This window comes from Dermacentor silvarum, chromosome 4 (assembly GCF_013339745.2).
Source record: "Dermacentor silvarum isolate Dsil-2018 chromosome 4, BIME_Dsil_1.4, whole genome shotgun sequence".
Taxonomy (NCBI): Eukaryota; Metazoa; Arthropoda; class Arachnida; order Ixodida; family Ixodidae; genus Dermacentor; species Dermacentor silvarum.
In genome coordinates, this window is record NC_051157.2 from 21160317 (window position 1) to 21178589 (window position 18273).

The 18273-nt window shown below is 45.0% G+C and overlaps 1 protein-coding gene across 2 annotated transcripts in view; it reads right to left on the bottom strand.

Moving 5' to 3' along the window:
* LOC119449602 (scavenger receptor class B member 1) overlaps nucleotides 1-18273 on the bottom strand; it is an 88914-nt gene that overhangs the window by 32921 nt on the left and 37720 nt on the right. For both annotated transcript variants that reach the window (XM_049665330.1, XM_037712815.2), the window contains exon 2: nucleotides 323-439. In XM_049665330.1, coding sequence (XP_049521287.1) covers nucleotides 323-341 — 19 coding nt within the window. In that variant the 5' untranslated portion in view covers nucleotides 342-439. The remainder of the gene's footprint in view (nucleotides 1-322; nucleotides 440-18273) is intronic.

The window sequence follows — 18273 nt, forward strand, 5'->3', positions numbered from 1 at the left end:
AAAATCATATTGGCAGAGCGTCCTTCTTCAGCGGACCCTTAATACAGTCAATAGACTAGCGACAGTTGTGCTGGTATTCCCCAAAGAGGCATCTATGATGTATAATTATCGGCCCCCTGTATTGGGTCGTAAATGAATACTCGAAATTACCGGCTAAATCCACGAATTGGATTTACACGAACTAAAAAGCAAAATATTGGATTGGTTTTCCATGTTTCGAACATTTGCACATTAACAAATAAAATGTTATACTGCGCGGGTCGCGATACAAGTAGAGTTCCTGAGCGTCCACCTTGGCATGTCCGAGTAAATAAATACTTGCCTGTTTTCCTGCTGAACATCGCTAGCCTTGGTGGTGCGCGCTCTACGGACCACTCCCCTGACGATGGATCCTTCCTCCGACTTTCATTGTTTCCATAACTTTGGTGCCATGCTTATTCTGTGGAGAAGGGGAAAGAGAAGAGAATGAAACTGAAAACAGAAATTATGGGTCTGCGGTTAAATGCAGCAGTTATTTCGCATGTAATTTGCGAAACGCCATTAGCCAGCGCAGAGAGACCGAATACATCGCAACAGTAGATAAACAATACTTATTCCACACGCACAAGACCATCACGTGCACATAAATGATCATTCTAAGGGCATACTACAAACTACAAGCATCCGCGAGTGCTCTCACCTCTTGCTTGTCTGTCTTACGGACCGGTGACAACTAAACGGCGCTTGGTTGTGGGCATCTTTGGGAGGTTACAAAACTCTTCTTCGGCGCATGTAAAATCGACAGGCTGCGTCATGACGCGTCATACAACTAAGAATCGCGGAAGAGCGAGTTCCGTTGACGGCATCGTAGATGCGCCAAAATTGCACGAGATAACGCGCTGTTATCAGTCTGCCTCGGGGCTGGAAATCTTGAGCGCTGAAGCGGCCGCCTCCGGCGTTTGGCCGTATACGCGACAGCAAAACGATCGCTTTGACGCCATCTGTCCTCATTTGAATTTTGTCGCGGTAGTTAGAGGTACGGGACAAATTAAGGCCCTGTACAGTATTACCTCCTCTCTTGAAAAATACCCTGCTGCTGCAAGCCACGAACTGGTTGGTGGCACCGAATTTCAAGGAAGCCGCTTTCACAACATACACGTAATCGCTGTCGGGGTTTTACAGAGTGCGAAGCCACCCTTGGGCTACGAGACGCACCGTATATTGGATGGTTCCAGATTTACATTGTCCATTCCGGATTATACAACGTGCACCAATATTGGAATACACTGGTGCTTTTTTGCGCTTTGACCTAACAGAACGGGTCAGCAGTGGCAAGGAACCGAGGTTGAAACCTCGTGCACAGCAGCAGGGTGCCTATAGTTGGGGGGGGGGGGGGGGGGGGAGAGAAAAAAATTAAGAGAAAACGCTTCACCGGAAGCACTTCTGAACAAATTCTCAACAAAATTTGCCAAAGTACACCTTCAATTACTGAATAAAATTTTGAGCTAGCTGCATCGGTGCTTGTTTCCAAAAACTATGTAATAAATGTAAAATGTTCTATACGTATGCTGCAATCCTCTTTCCGCTTTCAGAGAGAGAGAATGCGAAAAACAAAATGTGTTATCGTGTGATCCGGAAGAACGTGTAAAGTTGATCAATGCAAGAAAGTTGCAGTTTCGCCCGAAGGGCGAAGCATCGATTGCGATAACAAATTAGTGGACAGCTATACGAAGTATGGATAGTAATTTTATAGGCCGTATAAACTTGTAAGCATAGTGATACTAACTCAATGAACAAGCATTGTGTCACGCGCGCACGAGCATTGTGTCATCTCACTCGATGACCGCGGATAATTGCTGTCAGTGTCAGAACGCTGGAGTGAGGAAGCTCGGCAGGTGAGCGAATTGACCTTCGTGCTGCGTCTCGCATCAACGCGAACTAAGCCGCGAAAACACTGCGCACAGTGGACTGTGGACTGGGTGCGCGGCCGCTGGCACCACCCGGGGTAGAACGCCCCGGAGTGGCTTATATTGATGTAGTCTTCGGAGTTAATCTTAAATGAATTGTTCAGGAGTAAGTATAAGAACTTTATGCGATGTAGCTGCGATCGGCTAGACAAAGGGTAAAACCCTGCGCGAAGCTTAAGTTCAGTAGGTGAATCTGTGCGCCTGTATCGGTTATAGATAAATCGCACAGCTTTTCGCTGTACCCTTTCAAGTGTGGCTATGTTGGTAGCTGTACAGGGAAACCATGCAATGTTAGCATATTCCAATATCGGACGTATAAGCGAAACGTAAGCCAGTAACTATATTCCGGGAGGACGAGTTATTAAGGCACGTTTAAGGAAAAAGAGCTTGTTCATGGCTTTCTTTGCTACATACTGAACATGCGTTGTCCAGTTTAAGTCGGATGTGATAATGACACCCAGACATCGGCATTCAGTAACAGTTCGTAGCACGGTGCTATCAGAACCATAAGTGAACTTAAGCGGAAATTTTTCCTTTGTAACGGCCATAGAAACTTTTTTTTTTCATTTTTAACGACCATGTTACAATCGTGACACCACTGAAACATTATTTAAGGCGCTGTTTAGCTTGATCTGGTCGGATCGAGTGTTAATTTCATGGTAGAGCACACAGTCGTCTGCAAATAGTCTCATTTGTACTTCACTTTGGTTACTTGTGTCATTAATAAATAGCGAAAATGAAAGCACAGATCCTTCGGAACACCAGATAGTACGGGGATAATGTCAAAGGTGTGTCCATCGAGGTGGACAATTTGGTAACGGTCAGTTAAATAATTACTGATGCACTGCGTGACAGGTGCATCACCAATTAAATGCTCAAGTTTGTAGATCAGTTTCCGGTGTGATACGCGATCGAACGCTATGGAAAAGTCCAGGAAAATTATGGTAAATTGCGACTGATTGTCAATACCTTGTGCGAGATCGTGTACGAATCGCACACGTTATGTTACAGTGGATAGTACATTTCTAAACCCGTGCTGGCAAGGGTATATTAGTTTATTAGCCTCTACGTATTGTGTCAAAAACTTGAAGATAATGTGCTCAAGAATTTTCCCACATGTACATGTGAGAGAGATAGGGCGACAGTTGTTTGGGCAATGTGTCACCTGATTTATGCACAGGGATTAGTTTGGCGATTTTCCACTCAGAGGGAATTCGACAATCGTGGATTGATTTCTCGAATATGAGACAAAGATATTTACTACAAGGTTCAGCATAACCTTTCAAAAAATTACTAGGAATACCACCCGGACCACTACCTTTCGTCAATATTTAGGAGCAAGGAAAGTACTCCCGCCTCAGAAATTGTAGGGCTACCGATTAGTTTCTCGTGGTCAAAATGCTGTGGCGCAGTCTGGCTAACATGGTTATTATCAGCGGTGAAGACACACTGAAAGTATTTGTTAAATGAATCTGCTTTAAATTCGCCGTCAAGTGTGCTGCCACAAGCCGCGTCAGTGGGCGCAAGCACAACATGGAAGATTCAGTTGGGCTGCGTGTCCCCAGGCAATGCGTCAATCACACCATGCCTTCGTTTCACATGTCAGTAGGAACAGAGAGAGGTGTGTGCGTGTGTGTGCTGCATGGGGGATGGTGACATGACGGTGTACCACAATTTCCTGGGTTTACCACAGCTAATCGAAATAGATACGGAGCTCCCCTCTACAGCGTGTCTCATAATCAGATATGACTTTGGCGCACTAAACCCCAGAATTAAATTAGAACACAAGGGCGGAAAGAAAAAAATCGCAGCCACTCTGTGAATGTGGGCAGCCAGCGGAGCAGTTCTTCAGCAGTACGCACTACATGCGGCCTCCCCATACCAGCAAATGCAACATAATAACTGCCTATTCGGTTCCTTGCGCAGGCGCGGAAATTCAGCAGGTAGCTTTTTAGCAACCACCTGTCACGCCAAATGATCGATGCACCCTACGGCCATTAGCAGTCCCTCGGCGCAGCCAAACCGAGCAGCTGGCTAAGTCAGAAGCTGGGGTAGCTGTCAAAACCGCAGCACGTTCAGGCTAGAACGTTACCAATCAACATCAAATCGTTCTCGAACCACAGCCTGTCGCACACCGCACAACTGAATCCAAAATGTCCGTCCAAGAAAGTCCCTCTGAAATGTCGCATGCGCACCCCAGTGCTAGTCCAATTTACTGGCGTGATAACTGCGTTGCTTCGCCGCATTCTCCGCTTCGCGGCACCCGTCTTCTCGTCGAGCCCGCCGCTTACGGGAAGCCTCTCGGGGGCACGATCTTCCTGCCACTCGCCGCCCATTTCCTAGTTTTCCTCTTGCTACGCCAGGTGTCAGCACATGCCTTACTGGTTTGCACTGCCACCTCATAGAGGGTGCGGGAGTTTTGAGGCGCGGACGTTGAAAAATATATGGGAGTGTAGACGTATACAGCTCCACTGTAAAAAAATAACGCGGCACGGCGGAAACCAGATGGCGTCAGGTTCTACACAAAGGTGTTTCGTTCGTTCTTTCAATCCACGGTGTACGTCAATGCAACCTCTGTAAATCACTCCTTCAACACTCTTGAGGACGCTGAGGTCCACAATGGACAGTTTGGGAAGCCTTAGCTAGCTTAGAACGAGGCAAACGGACGAAGGCTTAGGGGAATACTTCTGCAGATGTCCGGATTAACAGCTTGACCGGCCTTATGGTGCTTCCAAAATAGGCCGGCTCTGTTTTGACGTCACGGCAAATTAATGTCCTCAATGTCAAGCTTCTTTACTTTTCCCAGATTCACTGCGTGCTCATCGACATCAGTGTCACCTTATAACTGCATATCTATCTTCACAGAACTATGAAGACTTGAAGCGGTCCAAAGCGGTCAAACAAGAGATGTCGCTGGAGCCGACATTTCGACATTTGAATTCGCCTTCGTCAGAACTATAAGTAATAGAAGTCCCTTTGCCAAAACGTTGGCTAGCCATTGGTCGACCACTGTTGAACAACAGCACAGGAATAATGAACCACCAGTGAGCAATTCTTTTTCGTTATTTATTTATTTATTTATTTATTTATTTATTTATTTATTTATTTATTTATTTATTTATTTATTTATTTATTTATTTCCAACAAAGCTCGTTCCCACGGGCTTTTCCTTTAATACTGACTTTTTCACAAATGAATTGTTAATTTTGTAATCGTCACCAGGCATTTCGCCTACCTCACTCTTCGTTCTCGGCACCCGTACACTGTCGTCCGACCCCCATCGCATGCTTCGCCAGCAGCGCTATAGGCGTTGGTGTTAACGCTGCCCGATGCGCCCGTCTCTGAGAAGAAAGGCTAAAGGTTTGACTCCCAACTCGACCACCTGCAGAGCGCTTGCCTTGCTTTTACCTCATTTTTATTACATTACGACGAGCTGCGCACCATTTCTTTCTTCTTGTTCATTCTCTCTCTCTCTCTCCAGACAAGTCAATAGAATATGGCTGACGCCGCCTTGAGCATTACCACGGACAGAAACTACGTATATACATGAGCATTCAGTGCCTTAACGGCCGCGAGCTTGGAACAGGCACTGTTTTTATGGGACAGCGTATTTCTGTAATAGCACACTTTCATATGCAATGAACTGAAATCCGTTCGATGAAGTAATTTCTGCGCGCCTAGCTCAAGATACCGCATGTGGCGTTGCGGCAGAGATGAGTTGTTCTTGTTTAAAAAAGAAGAAAAAATAAAGAAAGAAAATCCAGGAGAAAGAAAGATGGGAAAAGAAAGCATATGGATTGATTGATTGATTTATTTATTATTGGTTTATCACAATACATCTGATGGGAGGCGAAGGGAAAACCCATTCAAGGATGCCTTGAGGGAGTCCTTCGCCCCCGTACTGGCAAAGACAGCAGCCAAGGCACGAGCATTTTGTTTACATTGTCGCACACTTTGACATACCCATCATGGTGGTAGGCCAGATTCAAAAGTATTTTTTTTTTTTCATAAAGAGAAAGATCAGCTGTAAGCCTCTATAACTGCCTCCCACGACTAGGATAGGCATCTCAAGTACCCAGCAGCCAGAGGAGAAGGCAAAGATACCGACAGAAGCATAACAAGGAAAAGAGACGACGGGAAACAATAAATGAGTGTTCTCGCGATCAGTGTGTTTGTAACCCATCGCACGATGGGTATCCGCCACGCGAGCTTTTGCGCTCTACGTTCGCGGCGGGAGAATTTAGCCTTGAAACGTAATGAGGCCCACTCGGACTTTCACACACGGAAGGCATCGGACGGATATTTGCTGCCGAGAAAGCCCTTCTCAGTACCAAACTGTCGACTTCTTCCGCCGAGGAGAGAAAGAAGAGAAAAAAAAAATGATCGAACGGAGTCGAGTTTCGGGTATCACGCGAGTATACCATCCCGAGGCAAGAGGAAGTGAGGGGCTCGGTTGTTATTGTTGGAGTGCGTTATCAGTGAGAGGATGACTTAACCGCCCGTTTTTAACACTATCGCCCTTCACTCGTAGTGTCAAAAAGCCTGTTCTCTCTTACTACGCATGACGGTAGGAATCGAAGCACGTTTTATTAATAATATATAACGTCCCAAGGATATACAACGTGTGATACGAGGGCCACGTAAGTGAGGCAGCTGGATTTGCTTTGACCAGCTCGGGATGTTTAACGGGCAGAGTAATATACAGAGTGTCTTAAAAGGGTATGAATGCGAGCTAGTTGGTACGAATCCATTGGTGTTTTGTGCCGGTACATAGACCAAACAGCACGCGAGATTTTTGATGCTTTTGACATGATGTGTAAAAGGGACGCTTGCCACAGTTGACTTTTCAATCACTTGATGCATGCGCAGTTGGAAGTACATGATAATTCGCCCTCCCCACAAAACCCCTTTTCAAAGGTACATTTGTGGATGAGCACCATAAACACGAGTAGTTGGCAGTCAGAGCTTGTCCCGTGTTCCTCCCTTGTCAGTGTTTATTTCGCGCTGTTCTTTACCGATGGATACAGGATGCCCCAGCTAACTTTAGCCAAATCTTAAAAATATACCGAAGCACTCTAGGAGGACGCGACTAAATGCATATTATTGGCTATTGTATGGAGCAAGTCACACTATTTCTTCTGTTCTGCTTAATTTCATTATTATAAAGATTAAATAACCAACTTCGCCTGTATTAACTTTAGGGCAGTACTTCCCATGAGAAGGTTGTGGAGAGCTCTCGGAAACATCTAATTCAGTAGCTTTGAACTTACTTCTTGTTACGTAATAATTTTTCTGCGTCTTAAGGAGGTATGGTAGGATAAATGTGTCAGCTTGGTTTCAGCTTTATATCTCAACAACTGTTCCATATTTTGTTGTGAAATTTTGCGTGTTGAATGAGAATGCTTTTGGCCTTCACTTGGTGTAAAATTTTCACAGCAACATTTTTAAATTTTTGGTAGTACTTATTTTTTTTTTTTGTTTTTTATTTTTTATTTTTGTATTTGAGAAGCAAATTTTGGGCTGGGGTGCAAAATTAAATGTACCTTTTTTTTCAGAAATAAAAAATAGTATGACCGTGAAATGTTGCACACTATAATTCCACATGATAGTGGCTTTAATCCGAACCTCCGAAAAATTGGGTTCCTACATCCATCTCACAAGAAAAAAAAAAAAAGGATATTGCCCTCACTTGACACGTACCGTGAGAGACTTTCCAGTTAATTTTTTTTTCGTAATTATGGCTCAAAAAGTATTTCGAAGTTTTAGGTTCAGAGTATTTGCAAGGAATTTCAGTATAATCTGATAATTTCAGCGTAATCGGTGGGATAGTTTTCCAGAAAAAGTACAGCAAGGTTCGAAAAATTTCAAAGAAGTGATTTTGAGAAAAACGCAATTTTATGTTTATTTTTAAATACCAGGAGGCGCGGTTCTTGGCGCTATTCCTAAATGGCTTCGAGCGCTACTGCGCAGCTCGCCACTACACGGCTTTGCTCCGCACAGTATCTATATTTTTAGTTATGAAATCAAAAAATCGATTTTTTGGTTGATTTACCCTTAAACCCGCTAAATATAGAAAAACGCACGTGGCATGCTCGCTTGCGAGCCACGATTAGAGGTATTTTAAACGTGCCGCGTATGAACTAACAGCACATTTAGTCAGCCGCTTTCTCCTTGGAAGTTTTGCGCTACAGCCAATACTTGTGAAATTGCTTAATTATTTTGAATAATTATGCAATTAAGCTGACTATGTAAATGGTGTGACTTGCTCCGTGGAATAACCAGCAACATGTATTTGGTCGCATCCTCCTAAAGTACTTCGGCATATTTTTAAACGTTCGTTAAAGTTACCTAGTTAAAGTTAGTGCGCGGTCGTTCTTCTATTCCGCCCCACCAAAATTCAACCGCCGCGGCAAAAGCAGAATACGGCAGGCCACGCGCTCATGCCAGAGAAACTCCACAGCCAGTAAGCCACCTTGGTGGTAGTAGTAATCACAATTATAAATACAACGGCTGTCGAGAGCTACGCCTATGAGAAACCAACGAAGAACTGATTTTGGTGGATCAAATTAGGCCAGACTAACTAGCGGTGGTGTACTGAGGAAGATTTAATAAACCTTTGGAAGTATAGCGCGGTGTACGATAAGAAAAGAAGAAACTCTTAAAGAACAGCGACCGTATATAGACGTGATACAGCTGACGAATTAAGGATTACACCGACATCGCTTGTCCCACGAAGACTGTTTCCTATTATGCGGTTCCCTTAACGGTATAGCAGCTGCTATAATTGCCATAGCAGTTTCCTTCCAACATTGCCAAAGACGATCGTGCAGGACAGAACATCTTTGATTTCCCTCCCGATTACAAGTGATGTCTGAACTCATTCCGCCTCGAGCAGTTGAGATTGGGCCCCGATGCACATTATTTTGTGTTTTACGTAACTGGCATCCTTACGATAATTAAGCTTCAAAATAACACCTCTGTTGAGACTTGAGAGAAAGTCTCTTTCTCAGATGAAGTGTCTTTCGTTAATATTTCGAATGAGATATACCGGGTGTTTCAGCGAACAGTTTTAAAATTTTTTAAAGGTTGCCTGTGGCAGATAGCATAATTTTAGTTCATGAGTTGTTCTACTCGAAGAGGCGTAAAAAATTACTTGCATAAAAAATTGAAATGCATAATCAACTAATTCACAGAAATTCACTAATTAATTTTTAAATAATTATTTTATGACCCATATTGCAGTTTTCAAATTCTGACCGTGGAGTTCGCAAGGTGAATCCACTTGGAACGAATTCTCAGGATGACACCAGTTCGAGATATTTATTCCCGAACTTTGCGGAGAAATGCATTGGCATTCCAGTTACTTTTGTGCTTCAATGCATAAAACGATGTATTAAGAAATTAACTGGAATGCCAATGCATTGCTCCGCAAAGTTCGGGAATTAATATCTCGAAACTGGTGTCATCCTGAGAATTCGTTCCAAGTGGATCTGACTTGCGAACTACACGGCTAGAGAGAGAGAGAAACGAGAAGGGAAATGTAGGGAGGTTAACCAAGGACGTGCCCGGTTGGCTACCTTACGCTTGGGGAGAGGGGAAGGGGAAGAATAGATAAGGAGCGAGAATATAAATAATCATAAAGAGTCAGTCATTCACACAGTCAGTCGCAGAGGAAGGTCCATTGTCACAAGCGTTCATACAGTCCAGTCTCCTTCAAGAAGTGAAGAGCTTTTGTGGCCTTTCGCATGCAAGAATGCGTAGGCCATGGTCCCAGAATCTTTTCCTCTGACAACACTCTGCTATCTAACATGCTGAGTTGAGCTTGAAGAATTTGTCGTTGAGCGTCAAAAGCTGGGCAATGACACAGAATGTGCTCTAGCGTCTCATCGCACCCGCACGAATTGCATGCCGCACTGTTAGCCATTCCTATTAGGAATGAATATGAATTTGTAAATGCGACGCCCAACCACACGCGACACAGTAAAGGTGCTTCGCTACGGGAGAGTCCAGGTGGCAGGCGAAGTCGCAATTTAGGGTCGAGAGAATGCAAGCGTGAGTTGCTGAAACCTGGTGAATTCCATCTTTGTAGTGTGATGTGGCGAGCAAGTGATTGAAGTTGCCGCGCAGCGTCCGTTCTTGAGTGTGGTATAGGCACTCGCTGATGTTTTTGATGAGCCGAGCGAGCAGCTTCATCGGCGCTGTCGTTGCCTACAATGCCGCAGTGGCGCGGCAACCACTGAAATACAATGTCGTGTCCTTTCTCAATCGCGTGGTGATGAGCTTGCCTTATTTCGTACACTAGCTGTTCGTGTAACCCGTGACGTAGGGCAAACTGCATAGTTTGTAGGGCTGCTTTGTAATATGGGCCATTAGGTAATTAGTTAAAACTTCATTAGTGTATTTTTGTCAATTAGCCGATTAAGCATTTCAATTTCCTTTTGCAAGTAATGTCCGCCTCTTCGAGTAGACCAGCTCATGAACTAGAACTGACTATCTGCCACAGGCAACCTTTAAAAATTTTTTGAAAGTGTTCGCTGAAACACCCGGTATAAAAAGAAAACTCCATGCAGTCTAATATTTATTTTCAAGCACAAATAAGTAAAAAGTTTGGCGTCTGAAAAAAAATAGGAAATACCCCCACCCCCCCCCTTTTTTTTTTTTTTTTTTGCTTTCGTGAAAAGAAGTCGGGAGTTGACGGATAAAAACAACACACGTCACATGGCTTGTCGAGACAGAATAGTAGAAGCTTTGAAGCAGCATACGTACTCACTCCATAGCGCGCAAGAATGTCCACTTGCTAAAGACAGCTTTCAAACCTGGCTTTCGGTTGAGTTCGCGCGTCTCGATGCGCGACCTACGGGAGTGGTGCAACGAGCATGGAGCGAGAGGATCACGCTGCTTCAGCGAGAACCATTGAACGGCTCAAGTCCTTGAAACTAGCGTGACGTCACTAGGAAGGGAGAGGCGGGTGACGTGCACGCCGAATGGTGGAGAGAGTGAAGCCACGGCGCGGCGATTTCTCACCATGCGATCTTCGGAAGCGGATTGACGGACGAAATGCTCGACGCCTGTGACGCGGACGTAGTCCCAGTTCAGACGAGGCCCTTACGCGTGATACGATGCTGCCGCCACCACTCTACAGGTTTTATCGTGCCCGAAGACGCGTAATTTGTATTCGGCGTCCGACGGCGATTTCCTCATCGGTAGCGGTAAAATCATGAGCGGGGGCAGTTTACAATGGACAGATGGGGTTTCCACTCTAGCTAAATTATGTGGGCTCTTGCAGGGCAAGGCATTCAATTATATGTGTAGTCAGACCTGCTTATTTAATAGCGTAACTGTAAAACTGACTTTAACCTTGACTGTTGCCAAAAGTCGTAAAAGAAGAGGTTTTATGTTAAACGTCACGCCCGGCTATATACGAGCGATGTCCGCAACTCACCTAACTTGGGGTGTGCAAATATTCGAACCTTTCGAATGAGGGATCGAATAGTGTGTTCCTTTTACGAATAGTCACTATATGTAAATGCGAATGTTTTTCGAATACCTTTCGAGTATATCAAAATGTCAATTGCGCTCAATTAAACATAGGATTAGAGCGACAGTACGGTAAACATAAAACATCAGAACTTATTTAGTGGAGCAGGTTGCGTCGCTTAGGTAGCCATACATTGCAGGCCATACAGCGATCATTCCCACTCTCTGAAGAGTCCTTTGTATGCGAAGAAACCACTTGCTTGCGCCTAAATCTCCATTTGTGCTTTTAATGAACAACGCTTCATAACGTACAATGTAATGACAGAAACTTGCTAATTTGGAGAATACTGGGATGTGAACATCGTTTTGTATTATTGTGATAACGGTTCATTATTCGAAAATTATTCGAAAACTATTTGGTATTCGATTCGTATTCGATTCGTATTCGATTCGGTCTCAAAAATCATTATTTGCACACCCCTACTCTTAACGTATGCTCTTTAAATTACGACTTTAACCACGTCTGCGCGCAATCCCACCCAGTGCTTAGACATTTTTATAGTACATGCTTGCGTACGCTTTGATTTTGAACACCAGATGTCCAATATCAAAGCCTCCACTACCGCGGCACTTATAATATCATAAAGAGTACAGATTAGTTACGAAATGAGTTTTGGTGTACCTTTGTTTGCGGAAGTACGTGTGCTATAATTAACTCCATTTTAGAACGCTGTCGCACTCCTCGGCGGTGTGCGTTCATTCTGCTCGTATCCGAGCAGAGTGAGTCGTGCTTTATCGGAGGGTGCGACAACTCTCGGAAGTGAAATTAAGTGGTGAATATGCAGTTACTCTCGCAAGAGGGTCGCAACTACCCTTGTTTTTGCGTGCAGGTTTGGGAATTAAAAACCAATGGACTTTGTTGTTCGGCATTATCGTCATCGTTCTTGTGCTTGTATCAAAAACGATTCAATGTAAGCTTCCTACCACAAATATCGCGGTTCACGAGCAACGACATTGAATACAATGCATTCGACGCCCTAGCGTCGGTGCATTCAAACACTCCGATATTGCAGCAAAAATATGGCATAAGGGCGCGCATCCTCTCAAGTGTCATGCATGTGAACCGAATTCGGGTGCTTATTATCGATGAGGAGTTGCATTACACACTCGCACTGCGCACCCACTCATCATCACCCCCCCCCCCCCCTCCCGCTTTTATTATTATTATTTATTTTTTTTATGGTGCGAGCGTACGTCGCCTATGGTGAGTCCGTCAGTTCCGTATACGACAGGCAACAGTGGCGAAATAGGCGCACGTGCGACTGTCTGATAAGCTGTTCCGCAAGACGATCTCAGGACCCGTCGTCATTGTGCGCGTTATCACCGTTTGTGTTCTTTATCGAACGCCAACAACAAGCGATTACGAAAGTCCGCGTTACACAACGAAACGGGGAATACACCCACCGATATCGCTGTTTGTTTTTGCGCTTTTTAGTGCGAAGCACTCTTTGCCTCATCCTTGGCCCTTTTCGGTAGGTATACAGGTAGGTTCCCGTCTCGCCTCGCCCTAATAGAAATAATATATTGCGTGACCGAGGGTGGAATTGAAACCCTTGCCGTGGAGCACAGCAGCCCGACGCACTAATCCCTAGGCCACGATCCGCCACGCGTGCTTCTTTCCTTCCAAAGGCACCCAGCCCTTTGAAACACTCAGCGCGGGCGCCACATGCCACTTTCTCGGCGTCCTTGCGACAGCTCGTGCTTTGAGGCGCCGTGTTAGACTGCACTGTCTCTGGTACCGGCGCACATTCCCCAGCACTTCCATAGTAGCAGTTTAGGTTTCGTAGAAACAGCGCAACTTTGTACCAACTTCGCGATGGTCCAAGTTAATCATGTTTCAACATTTCTTTGCCGGAGTTAATTGCCATCGTCATTTCAACATACACCACATGGTATAGCCATATAGGTAGGCATGATTCTATAACACTCAGTTGCTGATGACGTCACAATCGGTGTTCATCTAGCTTACGCTCCTCCACTGCCCATGCAGAGCCCAACAACTGTCATGTCGTAAGTTCGCATCGATCGAACGGCCGGCGTAGATACGCCTTCGCTGCCGTACGATGGTCTTCGACGTGGTCGTCGTCGTGCTGCTGTCGTCACACACACACACACACACGCGCACGCTCGCGGTCCACACACACTTTAAGTTAAAGTTTAATTAAGTTTTTAATTAGTTAAAAACTTAATTAGTGAATTTCTGTCAATTAGACAATTACGCATTTCAATATTTTTATCCAAGTAATGTCCGCCTCTTCGGGTAGACCAGCTCATGAACTAGAATTGTGCTATCTGCCACAGGCAACCTTTAAAAATTGTTGAAAGTGTTCGCTGACGCACCCTGTATGTCTGTAGCACCGCCAATGTTCTTTACGTAGCAGAATGATGAAGTTGTTTTAGTTGCGATGAAGGTAGCCAGTCTTCGTAATTCCTGAGGCGCATAGCACCTCGCAAAAAAAAAAAAAAAAAAAAAAAACGTATAACCATAAATGAAATGAAAGCAAATAAGTTCAACAGGGGCCCGAAATGTTGCCTTCCCGTTCGATCCACGGTCAATCACGGATATGATGACGCGAAATAGTGAGAAAAACCTGAAGGAACAAGCGTTAGAAATGTTGCTGGACGTAGTCCAATTCCGTTCTCGAACGGTACTGCGTGGCCTTTCCCGATCTCTTACTGGCGGCTTTCCAAAAAGGAGACAGATGACAGTGAAGCACACAAAAACGTCGGGAATTAACTCCATCGCCAAGAGAAGCTTAGGAGAGAATGCCTGCATAAATCCGTGCTTTTTGCGCCCGACCGCATTCTCGATGACTGCCAAGCACGCACTTACAGCTGAGCTGTTCGTGCGAGATTTGGAGTCAACGCCTATTGTTTCTGCACGTTTCTTTATGACGCCATATCGACTGCTTGCGCGGACACCGGGCCGTCTCACAAGGTCGTATAACATCGCGGCGCATGGTGGAAGGTGACGACGGAACGATGCCATTGCGATGTCCGACATTAAGCACGGGGAGCGTGAGCACAGAAGGAATCAACAGGAGAGCAAATGATATGATGTCAGCCTTAATACAGTTGGATTATGTTAGATACCTAAGCCAACTTAACTATAGCTCTTCCTTTTAGTCCGGCGGCATGCCGTGGAAGCATCGCATTCGAAAAGCGTGGTCTGTGGAACTTTTTGTAGGGTTGCCTGACGCCCAAAACACTTTGTATTACTCTTCGCAGCACGTTGTTTGTCATCAGAAAGTGTGAACCCCCCCCCCCCCCCACACACACACACACTTCGTATTCATATATATATATATATATATATATATATATATATATATATTTGCGCAAATCCTATCACACTTTCTATGCGCTAGCTTGCGTCACGAGATGGCAACGTATGTAATTGGCTGGACCATGCGGGGGGAAAGAATCGTCGGCCCTTCCACTCACTGAAGATGGTTAACCAGCGAAGCTGAAACGTGCGGCCCTGGTTTTTATCAGTGGGTTAATCCCGAGGGTACGCAAAATATTTCTCAAGAGGTTACACACACGTTCGGCTGCGACGGAGAGAACGACGTCACTGACGGTATGCCCGCAGTCCGTCGTTGTCGCTTGCGTTCGATGTCGCGAATTTATCTCGGCGGCGTGGTTAGAAGCACTCGCCCGCCATTGCTGCTTGCGATTCTTCGAAATTAAATTGCTTCAAAATTAAATATGTCCATTTCGTAAGACAATGAATGGCTCGTACCCCCTTATGAAATGGCTCATACCCCCGTAAACGTGGCCTGGAACGTGGAAGTGAAATTCTACGCTGGAATGGTGAGCGGCAACGCAGCCAGCTGTGGAAGCAGACGACGACGATGAACGCGGGAGCAGTGGCACGAGCGCGTGTCGAGCACGAGCGCAACCCGAGGGGCGCCAACGAGCCAGCTGCGGAAGAAGACGACGACGACGACGCTCGAGCCAATACTGATGATTATAGTTTTCTATGGACAGGCGATTCCACCTAGCCATATTAATCTTCGCTTTAAAAACAACTTTATATATATATATATATATATATATATATATATATATATATATATATATATATATATATATATCATAAGAAGCCAACAAACATTAACACCAAGGACAACATAGGGGAAATTACTTGTACCTACTAATTGAATTAAAGAAATGATAAATTAATGGAAATGAAAATGGGTGAAAAAACAACTGTCCGCAGGTGGGGAACGAACCCACGTCTTCGCATTACGCGTGCGATGCTCTCACCATTGAGCTACCGCGGAACCGTTTTCCCATCCACTTTCTGGGGTATTTATGTTTTTACAACTAGAATTAACCCTCCCACAGCTCCCAATACAGCTTTTTGTTGCTCAGTACGTGCTACATAAATGTGTTTTTCCGAGCGTGGTCTGCCCGCGAATACACGTAGAATTGCCGCGCGACTGGCCGCTCGAGTTACTTTGCGTGTATTCGCGGGCTTCTTTCACGCTCGGAAAAACACTTATGTAGCACGTATTGAGCAACAAAAAGCTGTATCGGGAGTTTTTCATGTTGCTCTACAATTTTCTCATTGACACTTTGATAATTAGGACAGTACTTCTCGAATTAGATAATTAATTACAATTACCTAATTAAATCTCAGTAACGAACAAATTACTGGCGGATACTCCACTGCAGTGGAAACAATACGCACTAGGTTTGCTTCGCGTAACGCCGTTTCTCTCTCTTTTTTTTTTTTTTAATCGTGCTGCGTGATAGCTCGGACACCCTGTATACTGCTTACATTTCATTTGCTGCTGATATTTTGCAAGGTGCATAATCGTGAACAGGCGCTCTGTGGCACATATAGTGTACAAAAACGCTATTTAGGTTCAGTAGAGAAGCAGACGAATACGCGACCCTCCCTTTGCTCGCTCAGCTTGCCGCATTGAATGATACTCACTGTGAGGATGCTCCTTAACCCTGTAATGACCAACGCATCATATACACTACGCTGTTTTGATACCTTAGCGTCGGTAGCGTTTTCGATGCGTTGGATCAAGTTTTCAGTGGTGGGTAGTTCAGCAATGCAATTCCTAATTAATGCGCGCGAAACACCCAAAATACGAAATAGATACGCGCTCGCGCACCGGTATACTCAAGCGCTCCCAAGCGGATAGCCACGGATACACGGCTTTCCTAGCTGCGGCAGATCGATACAGGGCTTCACGCTATGTGATGGTCGCGGCATCATGAAAACTAATGAGAACACGCCGCTGACGCATTGATAAGCGTGTGGAGCCGTAGGGGGGAGGGGGGGGGGGGGTCGAAGCCGGGAAGCCGTGACCAACGTTACTAGACTAGCTTGTCTAGTAACGTTGGCCGTGACGGCGCACTTGGGACTAATTTTGAGCACTGTTTTTTTTTTTTTTTTCATTGGTTGAATTTCTTTTGTAGCTTTGTTTCATAACACGAGAAGGTTAAAGCTATCCCGAGTGCCTCATGATCGAGCACAACATTCTTGCGTCCGCTGACGCTTATCGCACCACGTTAGTTAGGTCGTGAAACCTCTCGAGCCATGCATCCTACATGACGAAGCCTTGTACGATGCGGCGACAAATGAATGCAGCCGTATGTATATCTTTCAAAGGTTGCTTGAAGGCGCTTGAGTGGCGGCGCGCGAGCGCGCAATATTTCATATTTCGAGTATTTCGCTGGCTTTTGTTTTTTCTTGGAAAGAGCAACCAGGCATACTTCAGCACGAAGTAAATGCTTGATTCAGAGCTTATTTGAAGTTCCCTGCAACTTTGTAATTGACATATTTGAAATTCAAGCAATAATTAAAAAGTTCACTAATTAAAAGCAATTAATACATCGTTATGAAAAAGAAAAAAATGCTTAACCTTGGACTCGGCCGCGCAACGCTTGAAACAGCGAAGCTGGGCGATCGTAGCCCAGCATTTTCCGGAAGTGCGCACGAACTTTTCATCTTATTACTCATGCTGATAATTTATTTTCGCACGTCTCGGACTTACGGCCGTCACTGCGCGTTGCATAGCGCAGCTTGCAACACCGACACCGCATTGCAATGCCGACAATGCGTTCCAGCAGACCCGCTCCGTGAATGCGTCTCTCTCTCTCTCTCTCACGCTCTCATAGCGCGCAAAACCTCTTCACCTCGCAGAGCACGAGCGTGCGAACGCGCCAGCTGTGGACGAAGACGACGACGCTCGAACGCAATCATATGGTTCGCATAAATGCATGTTCTGCAAGCGTGGCTGTCCCCGCTCCTCTTTGCCCTTTACTAAGAACCACTCTGTTAGAGCATTTTGAACTGCAGCAGTGTTCGTGGTTTTAATGTTTTTGGTAATGAGGTAAAAGTGTTAGCATACGCTGATGATATTGCATTCTTCTGCAAAGACAAGCCCAGCATCGATAAAACTCTATCATAAAATAGTTTGGTTCTGTTTCCGGTGAGCGGATTAATAGCACTAAGAGCTCAGGGCTATGGTTTGGATATTGGGCCATTACACCATCACATTATGCTGGCATTGAGTGGTCCTGTGTGCCACCTAAATATCTAGGAGTTCCACTGCATGCCTACAAGTTCAGTGCACACTACTGAAGAGAGCGCGTTCCAGCCCTCCAGCGCTACACAAATAAATTTGTCCCGCACCATCTATCAATATTTGGAAGAGCAGAAGCCTGCAACATGTTTTTGGCAACCAAAGTTTTCTATGTCTTTCAGGTTCTTCACTGCGCAAGGCTTTACATTCAACGTTTTCACAGGATTTTTTCAACGTTCATA